Source organism: Solanum stenotomum, chromosome 1, assembly GCF_019186545.1.
Source record: "Solanum stenotomum isolate F172 chromosome 1, ASM1918654v1, whole genome shotgun sequence".
Classification (NCBI taxonomy): Eukaryota; Viridiplantae; Streptophyta; class Magnoliopsida; order Solanales; family Solanaceae; genus Solanum; species Solanum stenotomum.
In genome coordinates, this window is record NC_064282.1 from 32,512,693 (window position 1) to 32,525,570 (window position 12,878).

The window sequence follows — 12,878 nt, forward strand, 5'->3', positions numbered from 1 at the left end:
CTTGGGTGATTGAGGCCTCTGAACCACGTAAAATCTCCACCATGAAGCTGGGGGTCATGCAGTTCCATCTCATGTATCCATGTTGAGAAGTCAAACATAACGAAGGAAATTCTATTGCATCCTTTTCTTTCTTCCATAGTTCTGTTGGTGTTAAAATCTCCACATGTGACCCAAGGCCCATCACAAATGGTTCTAACAGCAACTAGTTCCTCCCAGCAATTTAACTTCTCATCCCTAGTATGGGGTGCATACACTCCAGTGAGGTACCATGTATAGAGGTTATGAGTTGAAACAAACTCACAAGTGATGGAGTATTGACCAGCTTCAACTAATGTCCCAGTCCAGCTTCTACTGTCCCACATCATAAGGACCCGACATCATAAGGACCTCCCCACTGGTACCCACAACTTCCAGGTAACCACACCATCCATCGGCATGACCATAGTTGCTTGGCCATTACTTCAACCTCCTTGCTGAGCTTTGTTTCTTGAAAACAATAAACATCTGCCTTCCATTTTTGCGTTAGACTCTTCACCATTATTCTCTTTGTTTGGTCGTTTAATCCCCTTACATTCCATGTCAATAGATTAACTTTCATTTAAAAGTGAAACACAAATTTCTCCCCCTGCTCCTGATCTTTGGAGTAGACACTGCCTTACCAGGCCCCTTGTTATCTAGCAATGGTTTTCTCTCATCAATCTTCATCAACAAAGCTATGGTTTCTTTTTCGAAACCTTCGAAAGCTACCCCATAAGTATTGCTCAACTCTAGGATATGGGAATTAACCCAATTTGATGCTTCCGTCTCGATGATTTCTTGAGAAAGAGGGATTTGCATATTGACTGGATCAGCGTCACATATCTGCTGAATCTGCAAATCCTGTTCTAGCACTTGCACATGTTCTCTTCCTTTTTTAGGGAGTTCAGCCTCATGAGGCTGTGTTTTGCGGTTTCCTGAATGTTGGAGACAGTCCTTTCTTCCCCTTCTGCCCCATCGTATATTCTTCCTCTCCTTCATTTTCTTTCTCCCAATTCTTGAATGCTTGCAGGAACTGAGAAGCGAGGTCTTTAAGACCTCTAATACCTATTTCCCCCTCCACATCCTTCTCACGTGAGGGCCTTGGAACTGCTGGGCTTTTTAAATTTCTCTGCTGGGCTTGGGTGGATTTGTGATTTATTGTGTTTTGGGCCTTGATTTGAAGGAGATAGAAACAAAGGTTGACCCGTAATTGACTTCAAATTTGAATTTGAAGTGGGCCCCGACCCCTTGTCTTTTCTTGTCCCCACACGTGATAAAAAACTGGCACCCCCCTCAACCCCTCTATTAACCTCTGGATAAATCTGCGAGAACTACTGGTTAAAAGAGGCCGACTTGCCTTCTTCTCCGATAGTGAATCTGTTCGGCAGCTCTGTCCACAACTGCATGGAAAAGAAGATTTCGGCATTCAAGATTTTCACCTCCTTCGGGATCCTCGAACCATCATCTTCAACCCTAATTCTAGCCCACTTAGGGTGATTTCTTAGCTGTGTCTCTTCCTCCTTTTTGACCCAACCCCCGCAGAAATCTCCGATGGCTTTGAAAGTCTTATGTAGTGTTTTGGACGGCGAGAGGCGACAAGGGCCTGCCTCGCCACGCGGCGAGGCACTCACCTTTTTGAATTGAGGCGCCAATTAATACCAAAAATTAAAAATATTTAATTGCATATATAAATATCCAAAATCTCAATAGCAATAACATATATTAGCAAATATTTCAATTCAAAAACTAAAAGTAGATACTAAAAGTCTAGAACTTTAAAGACCCAATAATTCAAAAGACAATATTAGAACTCTAAACGTCTATTCTTCTTCAAAACTATCCAACTCTTGAAGATCAACATCCTCTACATCATTATATTGATCCTCATCTTCTTCCTCCTCGTAGTCTTCATCAATTAGTGTCCGAGTCCCACTTGAAGTTGGACTTGTAGATGTAGTTTCTACTCCTTTGCCCTTGTCAAGTGCTCTTGATCTTGAAGAATTCCCCTAAGATGATAGATACTCTCATCAGCTCCAATTGCCGTAGCAACACTACCCCAAGTAAGATCATCATCCTCATATACTAGTTCATCTTCTTGATCTTCGGGGCATCCAACTAACCATTCATTTGAATCATCAATGTTATCCAAGCGAATTGGATCAATGAGATCACGAGCATCATAACGACGTTTCAATGTTCTATTGTACTTAATGTACACTAGATCATTGAGACGCGATAGTGCAAGCCTATTCCTCTTTTTGGAATGAATCTGCGCATAAGTTATAGATATTAACTAATAGATATTGATAATAATATAATATGGAAATTAGGATATAATTTTTTTACTTACGTGTTCAAACACACTCCAATTTCGCTCACATCCGGATGAGCTACAAGTTAGGCTTAATACTTTCATGGCAAACTTTTGCAAGTTTGGTGTTTCACTACCAAATAGTGACCACCATTCAACTATAATAAAATAAATTTAAAGGTTAATGAGTATAAATAAGTCAAATAATTTAAGAGCTAAATCAACTCACTTACCCGGTGACCTTGTGTCTCTAGCTCTTTTAGCCGGACCACAACCAAATAGTCCATCCGCCATTTTGTACCTAGGAAGCTCAGCGACTAGTAAATCTTGTATTGTTGTATCAGGGATCATCTTCTCAACACATGCATAATACTCAGTCCACAGACTCTGTAGTAAAGTTCCCTCTTCTTGAGCTTTATAATACAATCCTGGGTTCAAAACATGGCCTGCAACATGCAAAGGCCGATGGAGTTGGTCTGACCACCTTGCATCAATAATTTCAAACACTTTTTCATATTGCTTCTTAATTCCATGAAAACCCCGTTCAATAGTTTTTTTGGCTCTATCCATTGCTTCATAAATATAGCCCATTGGTGGTTTTTTCTCCCCATCAACCAAACGAAGCACTTTTGTCAAAGGGCCACAAACTGTAAGTGCTCGAACAACATCATCCCAAAAGTGGGCAGAAATAATAAGATTGGCAACTTCTTTCCCCAAAGTTTCCTTTGCAAATTTACTTGAAGTCCATTCGGTTGAGAGGACTAAAGTTCTCAAGTTTTTTCTTTGTATGTACATAGCTCTCAAAGTTAAGAAGGCCGTTGCAAATCTTGTCTTGGCCGGTTTCACCAAATTTCTTTCCTTGGTGAATTTTCTCATCAAGTTTAACAACAATGGCCTTTGACTAATGTAAGAATGGATTCTGATGGCCTTCTTAAAAATTGTTAAAGTAAGATTATAGTAATTAGTAGCTAATAAACATTAAATATTGACTATAAAGAAAGTTAGAAGATAGGAGAGTGATATTACCGGAAGCATATGGCTTAACCTTGAATATGTCACCAAACATCAAGTTGATGCAATGAGCGGCACATGGAGTCCAATAAATGTGTGGGTACGCACCCATCATCATGCTTCCCGCTTTAATATTCTCACTAGCATTATCAGTGACAATTTGTACAACATTTTCCGGTCCAATTCTTTCAATAGTGCTTTCAAATAACTTGTACATTTTGGTGGAACCGGTAGATTCATTGCTAGCATCAATAGAACCAAGAAATACACTACCGATTGGAGAATTCACCAAAATATTGATGATCATTTTACCATTTCGTGCCGTCCATTTGTCCATCATAATAGAACATCCAAACTTTGTCCATTGCACTTTATGCTCATCAACAATTTTTTCCACTTTCTCCACCTCTTTTTTTAGGTGAGTAACTCTAACTTCATGGAATGTAGGAGGCTTCATTCCGGGGCCATGTTGTCCTACTGTCTCAATAAATTTAACAAATGATTTGTGATTGACACAATTAAAAGGGAGCCCCGCATCATACATCCATATTGCGAAAGCACTTACCGCACGCTCTCTTAGAATTTCTTTTGTTTCATCAATTCCTCCTCCTTTTTCAAAGCCTCCTTTTTGTGTTGATTTCTGCGGAAAATAGAGATTCATAGGGCCTTTCGTCACATTCCGCGCGGTGGATGATGCACCTCCACTAGAAGATATCTTTGGAGTTTTGGAGGGAGGCATCATTTCCGCATATTCATCCATATCATCAACATCATCAATATCAATATACTCTTCCGGCTGCCTCACTTGAAATTTGGGATTATTTGCGATTTTATTTTGCATATAAGCCCTTACTTCTTCTCTAATTGCCGACGGACAAGCTGTACATTGTTTAACATTCTTGAAACCACCCACTAAATGTTGCTTGTGTCAAGTTATTCCACCATTAAAAGTACTCCCACAAAAGTTACAATTAATCGAATCTTTCGTTGCTCCTTGAGTACCATAATTCCATCCAATGTCCCTCTTTTTGCTGGCATCCGCCATTGAATTCAGTCAATTCATTGTTTATGGACAAATGAATAAATAATTATAGAAGAATTAATTTTTTTTTTTAAAATTATAGGCAGTAGCAGTGAAATGTGAACAATAAAACAGAGGAAAAAAACAGAGGAGTGAAGGCAGCTGTATCTCAAAAAGAAAGAAGCAACAGAAACGATACGAAAAAAGCAGAGAAAAAGAAATCTGAACAAGAACTGAAGAAGAACTGAAAAGAAGAAGAAGAAAAAGAGGTCACCTGGCAGCAACTCCTGCGATGAAGGAGGAGAAGAGACACGAGGCCGAAGGGAGGAGGAGCAGCAACTATGCGATGAAGGAGGAGAAGAGACGCGAGGGGAAGAGGAGCAGCAACTCGATCGACTGAAGGTGGAGAAGAGATCGCAAGGAGAACGCGACTGAAAGTTTGAAAATAGAAAAAAAACCCTAATTTTGACTAATATTATTAAGTCAAATCTTTTTAAAAATTAAAAATCCAAAATGGCGCCGCCATTTACGTCGCCTTCTGGTCGCCTTTTTGATGTCGCCATGCCTCAGTGTAGAATGGCTCGCCTCGCCTCGCCTTGCCATATCGCCTCTGGCGAATGGCGCTCGCTATTCATAACACTGGTCTTATGCGACCATAGATGCAGTGGGAGACCCACAATTCTGAGCCATGTTGAAGAGGGTCCAATCTCTCTGTTTATGGCTGCTATTGTCGGCGACCACCAGTCTAGTTGAACCCTAGTGTTTTTCCACACCCAGTCCCCTGTAATCACTTGCTCTGCCGTGTCTCTTGTCGCGAACTCGAACAAAAATTTTCCACCCCCCATCTCATAAGTATTCAAACCATGAGTCTCTCTCCAATTTTTATTGGTCCATCCCCTCACTTCTGATAGGGTAGGTACACTCATATCCCTTCATTATTCTTGAACAATCCTCCATTAGTAATGTTGATAGTTTCATTTTCGGGAAACATTTCAATTGGGATCATAACATTTTTGCGGAACTTCTTCCTTTTGTTGACCATAGCAGTGAGTTCTTCCTTGTTGACTTCCAATATGTTAGCAATTTCTTCATGAAGTTGTTCTTTGGTATCATCAATCTTTGCATTTGAAGAGTTACTGTTCCTTCGAACATAAAGTCTAACTCCTTGTTTCTCAGCTTTTTTTTCCAGTTCTTGTTTTTGTCTTTTCCTCCAGGGCTCTATCCACTCTCGTGTACTTGAATGCCATGTGCACGAGTTTATTTTGGCTCTGGCTATCATTAGTACAAGCCAGTTCTCGCGTGGTGTCCATTTCATCAGATCCTTTATTGTCCTGAAGCTGCACAAATCTATTGAGGCTTTCGTTGTTGGCCGCATGAGAGTTGATGTTATGGCTCCCTTTATCGTTGTTGGATTTGACTTGATGCCCTCATTTATTTTTCCTTCTATCCACATTTTGCCATCCCTCGTCCTTGTCTTTCGTATTTGTCTCTACCTCTTTAGACAGTTGGTTTTTTCAGAGGTTTTGTAATCTTTGGCAATAACCTCTTGATGACTAGGATTTCTTTGCCTTGGATTACTTCTCTTGTTCTGTTGATTGCCTTGGATGCTCCCCTGCCTCAGATCTTGTTCATTGTTCTCATTTTCTTTCTCATTTGTATTATCGAATCCTAGCTCGGGGTGGAGGATTCTACATTTTAGAGCTGTATGACCCTGAATCTTGCAGTGAGCGCAGAAGGCGGGGATTGTCTCGTATTTGATTTTTTGATCAAATTTTTCAATCTCCCCTTTAGGATTTTTGATGACCACAGCAACTTCGTGAACAAGAGGTTTCAGCAGATCAATTTTGACTTTCAATTTGGCCATGGTGGGTCTGGTTTTAGATTGAGTAGCTTTGTCCATAATAATGGGATTACCAATAGGACTAACAATTCTACAAAGTGCTGCCCATTCATAATAATGCCAGGGGAGGTTTGGAAGATTTATCCAAAAAGGAGCTAAAGTATCTGCCTCGGGTTTAAATTTGGTCGACCACTTTTGGATTTTCATGCTATTCTCCTCGTCCAGGTTAATGAAGTTCTTAGAATATATGGTTTTGAAATCCTCTTCATTTTCCACATCTATGAACACATGTTTAAGATCTTTTACCCCTATTTTCACAGATCCTTTGAGAGGTACAATTTTCACAAATTCAGTCCTAATTTTTTCAATGGAGGGTCTGGTTTTGGCAAATTTACCTACAATAGTCCATTTGCAGGTGTTGGCCAGCAGCTCATTCTCCTCTTCAGTGAATACGATGACCGGTTTGCCCTTGTCGAACTCATAATTTCTATGGGGAAGACATATTTTTCCCCTTTTGTGAGCTGACGTTGTTAGTACTCCAGCGTAAGAGAATTGCTCGCTTTTATCTCTACCGCTAGGAGCGTTGGTGCCGGGAGTATTGCTAGTCGAAGCATGGAGAGAGTCTTGTGGAAATTGAGAGTTCGTTGTATTGGGGATTTGGGGTTGTTTGTGAAGAAAATGATTGTGTTTGTTTGGATCGGGGGTGTCTGGGGGCTGTGTTATTTCTGGACCAAAGAGATCAATGGTGATGCTCATCTCAGCTTCTCCGCCAAGAGAATCCGACGAGAAGTTACCGTTGGGATTTCACAGAATAGTCTAGAGAGAAGGCAGAGAAGAGAGTCAAAAGTGTAAATTTGAATTAAGAACCACTTAGGATGCTTTATGTAAATTTGAGAAGACAGTCAAAAGTGTGGTTAATCAAACATTCATTGGGAAATCGTATTGGGGCGGCTGCTACCTTTTTCTTTTAGATGTTGATGCACCGAAAAGTTATGTTCCTTCCATTTCAGTATATATGATGCTCTTTTCATTTCTGAGCCGTTCCAAAATGTTTTGCACCATTTTAAAATAATATTATTCTATATAACTTTCACAATCTTGAAGAACTTAAGATTTCTTTTTCTACTCAAATCTTAACCTACGGTCTGATGAAACTATCTTTTTAATCATTACTTCAATGTTTTCTCCATGTATAATAAACTAGTCAAATTAACATTTTAAAATCTGTTCCCCGTCAAGCACTGACATAAATATAGGATGTATGGAGTTTAGAGATGTTACTTGCTGTGTTGTGTTATCCTCAAACTCAGTCATTGGAAAAGAGACATCAGTTTATGATGACCCAAAAAGGAAAGGATTACATTCCACTCTCTAGAATGGAGTTACTGAATTAACACTTTATCAAGTATAAGCAATTTAGAGTAATAGAATGTGGTAACTTTGCATTCTGTATCAGGATATAGTGATCCAAACTACCCTTCGGGATGGCCCAGTGGTTTGGGCTTGGGACTTCCATGTTGGAGGTCCCAAGTTCGAAACCCCTTGCTTGCGAAAGCAAAGGGGTTTGCCTTTTGGGTCGACTTCGTCGCACCGGGCTTGCCTAATGCGGGTTACCTCTCCTATGTGGTTTGCGAGCTATTGTATAGGAGCGGGGGTTTTACCCTGTGCGCACCCAAAGGGTAGCAGCTGCGGGCTCCCCTTGTCATAAAAAAAATAAAAATATAGTGATCCAAACTTTTGGTGCTACAATACCTTTTATCCCCACCTATTCATTTACACTGACCAGACTTCTTTCTTATTCTTTTTTGAATTTAATAATAACTGTACGTACACTGTTCCTAATTTATCAATTTCCAATTAATGTATGTCTAGTTTTTATATGACATTAGATACTAAAACTGTCTTGTGAATCTGGTTAAGTTTGTTGTAGGGAATTTGTTCCTTTTTATGTGATTGTTGTATGAGAAATATTTTCCTTGAAATAGGTACATTCATGCAGATCTCCATGGAGCTTCCAGCATTGTGATCAAGAATCACAAACCTGAGATGCCAATACCTCCTCTCACATTGAACCAAGCGGGATGCTACACTGTAAGTTGTGCAGATTTCATATTATTGTATCTGCTGTAGGTGGGAAGCAACAACCTCACAAATACTTACTGAATTTGCAATGTAGGTTTGCCAAAGCCAGGCTTGGGACTCAAAGATAGTGACTAGCGCTTGGTGGGTTTATCCTCATCAGGTCAGTAAAACTGCTCCTACAGGTGAATATCTAACAGTTGGAAGTTTCATGATCCGTGGTAAAAAGAATTTTCTTCCACCACACCCTCTTGTTATGGGCTTTGGAATATTATTTCGCATGGATGAAAGTTCTTTGGGGTTTCACTTGAATGAAAGGAGAGTTAGAGGTGAAGAGGAAGGATTAAATGATGCTGAACAAGGTGAGCCATCGAAAGCAATTCCTGATTCCGACTCGGAGGAGGAGTTGTCCATGGAAACACCCGTTGTAGATAAGCAAGGCATAACAGATATGCCGAAGGATAGGTCAAATGTTCTGGGTGTTTCTTCTGAAGCTCAATCCAATATCGTCTTGAGCATCTCTGATGATCAAGCTAGCAATTCAGTCAACTCTTCTGTTGAAGTTAATTGCAATAATAATGATGGTACATCAGATTCTTTGGGGATAATGGCTACTTCTGGGGCATCACAGCTGGAGGATCTTATTGATAGAGCTCTCGAAATTGGATCTTCTACTGCATCTACTAAGAAGTATGGGGTCCCTTCTCCCTTAGGATCTGCAAGTCAGCATAATGATGAAGAAAAAAAAGTAACACAGAGAGAAAAGCCTTATATTACAAAAACTGAAAGAAGAAAGCTTAAGAAAGGCAGTGATAGCTCTGAGGGTGCACCCACTGTGCGAGGAAAGCAGTCAGAAGAAAATCAGAAGACTCAGAAGCAGTGTGAGGGAGATGTAAACAAAGCAAAGTCTGGTGGCGGGAAAGTCAGTCGTGGGCAAAAGGGTAAACTTAAGAAGATAAAAGAGAAATATGCAGATCAGGATGAGGAGGAGTGTCGTATTCGAATGGCGCTGCTGGCTGTGAGTATTATGAACAGTGTGTATTTTCATAATTGTTTCATTTTTAGTGGTTTGGTTTTCCTCCTTTTGTTCTGCTCGTCATTTTTATAGGCTTAAATGGTTTTAGTCTCTGGCTTCCTGCATTGTTGTCTTGAAAAGCTTTTGCTTGGAGTATCTTGGTACCTTGTAAAATAAAGAGTATCTTGTTTTACCGACGTGACCTAAAGTTGTGGATATCATACAAGTGAGACACATACAGGTTGCATTGATATAAACATGTGCTTAATATCCGTCATTTTTTGGGTAGGGTGGGGGGTTATAGGGTTTGGAGTGAACTAAGAAAAAGTCAGACTTCAAAAGTAAAGATGCTCATTCTGATCCTGTTCTCTGGATCCACCTCATACAGTTCTTTGGGTCTTGTGAACTGAACAATCTGAATCAGGTATATAAAGAAATTCCTTTGTATGACGTGGGGGTGGCGGGGGCAATATAGATACCCTGCATCAAATAGTACTTTATGTGGCTTCTGAAGTTTATTTGATATAGTCTGGCCAATACTACTTCCTTGCCTCAAATTTCTTCTAAAAGACGATAGTGGAGGTGAATGTGGATTGAGCCCTGCATCAAGCGAGTATTGCTTTTTTTTGCTCTCTAGGTATTCCATGATCATCACAGAGTTTATTATACACTCTATGATGATTTTACAAATGAGGATGCTTAAGTAATGCAGCCTGGAAGAAAGTTGAGTTATCAACCTCAAACTTCCTTCTACAAATGTATGAACTAAAAAAGATAGATTGTCTGTCTGAAGTATTTTCCTCTTTATCTTTTTCTTCAAATCTGTCCAACAACACTTGATAGTTCATCAGTTCTTGGATTTATTGGATCTACTTTGAAAAGTTACTGTGATGTTTGAAATTTATTTGATCTAGTCTGGTTAGTATGCGTTCCTCTCATCAAAGAGAATTTGCTGTCTGGTTGGGACTTATTGATGCTATGCCCTGACACTGCCTCTTTTTCTTTTTCCAAAGGTTTTTCCTGTTACCTGTCCAGACTTTCTTCCTGGTGTCAGATCTATAAATCTTCTTCGAAGAAGTTTGTGACAGTATCATTTGTTAGCTTTTGTATTTCTTATGTTTTCTAAAAAGCTTGGGTAATTTATTTTTTCTGTTTGCACAGCACAACTACAATCTACTTCCAGAAAAAATTCTCCAACATGACTATTTGTTCAAGTTCATCAATGGCCATTACCAATCCATGATTAGATGCTTTCATTCCCATTACACTGGTAGCTCTACTTAGGAGTCGCTGATCTTGTTATCCTACTTGATATGCATATCATGCATTTGATGATCTATTGTTTTTCGTACTCTTCAAAAGAAAAGATGATCCATTATTTTCACTTTTGTGTTATTTCCTCTTATCATTTACCATAACTTTTTCTGGTCACGCTTGGGTTTCATATGAACTTCTCCAAGATTTTTGCATTTTCATTATCCAGCAATGCTTGCATTAGTTACAGTTCCAATGAATTTGCAGTCTGCTGGAAAAGTAGAAAAGGCTGATCAAACAATCCAGAGTGAAAAGGCTGATGCAGAGCCAGATAAGGGAGCAAAAGCAACTGCTGGTAAGTTCTATGGCTGTTTAAATAGAGTGGCAAAAATAAAAGCAGTGGTAAGTTGTATTGACTTTCTGCAAAGATATATATATATATATATATTTTCTCCATACCCAGGGCTCAAACCCGAGACCCTGGTTAAGGGTGCATAGTCCCATCACTGCACCACCATTGCTGCCGAGTGGGATCTTACACTCACTTGTTCTATATTTGACTGCAGTACGAAATTTTGACTTATGTTTGTGTTTGATTGCAGCAAAAAAAATTATTTGCCTGTACTGTCTGTCTCTTGTCAAACACGTTTTGGGAATTGATAGAAGTTATTCAGTGACACATGGCATTAAATTCAGAAATCTGATTTCCCCCACAAAAAAGAGGGTGTTAGTTGTGCATTAAATGAAAGTAACTTGCATTGCTATTCACATCTGTTGTGAATTTTGGTGCATCTTAGAACAGATAATGCCAAATCTTCTTCCATAAATGAGAGTGGTTCAATTTCCCAATCTGTACCTTGCCTATTTGGAAGCACCTTGTAGATTGTATGCTCTTGGTTATTGATTGGGGGGGAAGCAGGTTGATAATAAGGGTTACTTGAAATAAATACACAGTAATGCAACATTTGTAGTGTGTTTTTTTTACTCGAGTTTGTGATTTTGTTTTGTTTATATGGTAATAGGGATTGAAGATGCTGCAAAAATATGTTACAAGTGTAAAAAGGCGGGTCATCTCTCTCGGGATTGTCAAGAAAATGCAGACGAGAGTCTGCAAAGTACATCGAATGGAGGGGATACCCATTCTTTAACCAATGTGGGTAATGCTGCTAATGACAGGGACAGGATAGTCATGGAGGAGGAGGATATCCACGAGATTGGTGAAGAAGAGAGAGAGAAATTAAATGATGTGGACTACTTGACTGGAAATCCATTGCCAAATGATATTCTATTATATGCCGTGCCCGTCTGTGGCCCTTATAATGCGGTACAGTCGTACAAATATCGTGTGAAATTGGTGCCAGGCACTGTTAAGAGAGGAAAAGGTACATCTTTCATGTTGTCACTGTTTTTGGAAAATATTTTTATTTTACTTGTGTCTGTTAAGGTGTTACACTGAAGTGATACTTTTGCTGCAGTATGCATAGGATTCTGGCTTATATTCTCATTTATATGCTGCTTCACTAGAACCATTTTTTAATTGCCTTGGCTTTTATTTTCTTGACAATTTTTCTCCTTTGGCAGCGGCCAAGACAGCCATGAATTTGTTTAGTCACATGCCTGAGGCTACGAGCAGAGAGAAGGAATTGATGAAGGCATGCACAGATCCTGAGCTTGTTGCTGCAATTATGGGTAATGTCAAAATCACCTCTTCAGGCCTTACTCAGCTGAAGCAAAAACAAAAGAAAAGCAAGAAGTCTAGCAAAGCAGAAAGCTAGTCAAGGAAAAGCTCTCCATACAATGGCAATAGTGAGACACTGTTGGTATTTGTCCTTATTCGATGTAAGTAAGGATGAAGGTTTGATTTTCATCAAATTTTGTATGAAAATATGGTAAATGATTAGATCATTGAGCTTGTTTTGTCGCTAGTTGGCTCAAGCTTTGACTTGATTAATGAGTGGTAGCTTAAGTAAATTTGCATTAAGAAGGAGATCATTCTGCTTTAATGTAAAATATGAAAAGCTTTGATCAATCAGATTGCGGGCTCAAGTGGAATAACTGAAATGCTTCTATAATGAGATGAAATATTATTGTCAGGGTGGGGTTTTGCGGAGAACTCACCCACTAGTTGTATTATGGTTTTGATGATGATGTAAATTGATTATTACATCTCTTGCAACATATTAACTCCCTCATTCTAGTTAATTTTTGCTGCAAATTTGCTCATTCTTCAAGTCTGACATAAAATTACATATTCAACTATTACTCAAAAATTAATTAACTTTTCTAAGCAGGTCTTATGCATTCTTAAAAATCTTTCTTGATTTCTGTC

The 12,878-nt window shown here is 39.2% G+C and overlaps 1 protein-coding gene and 1 long non-coding RNA gene across 2 annotated transcripts in view; one reads left to right on the forward strand and one right to left on the reverse strand.

Annotated features, from left to right (window-relative positions):
* The window catches only part of LOC125865101 (uncharacterized), a 33,084-nt gene extending 20,725 nt beyond the window's left edge, over positions 1 to 12,359 (forward strand). The window contains exons 10-14 of the mRNA XM_049545272.1: positions 8,187 to 8,292; positions 8,378 to 9,298; positions 10,817 to 10,904; positions 11,572 to 11,931; positions 12,131 to 12,359. Coding sequence (XP_049401229.1) covers positions 8,187 to 8,292; positions 8,378 to 9,298; positions 10,817 to 10,904; positions 11,572 to 11,931; positions 12,131 to 12,324 — 1,669 coding nt within the window. The 3' untranslated portion in view covers positions 12,325 to 12,359. The remainder of the gene's footprint in view (positions 1 to 8,186; positions 8,293 to 8,377; positions 9,299 to 10,816; positions 10,905 to 11,571; positions 11,932 to 12,130) is intronic.
* Positions 2,027 to 2,849, reverse strand: LOC125865110 (uncharacterized). Its single transcript, XR_007446313.1, has 3 exons — positions 2,563 to 2,849; positions 2,369 to 2,462; positions 2,027 to 2,287 (listed from the first exon to the last, which is right to left on the reverse strand). It is a non-coding gene; the product is annotated as an uncharacterized LOC125865110 (long non-coding RNA).
* Positions 12,360 to 12,878: the final 519 nt, after the last annotated feature.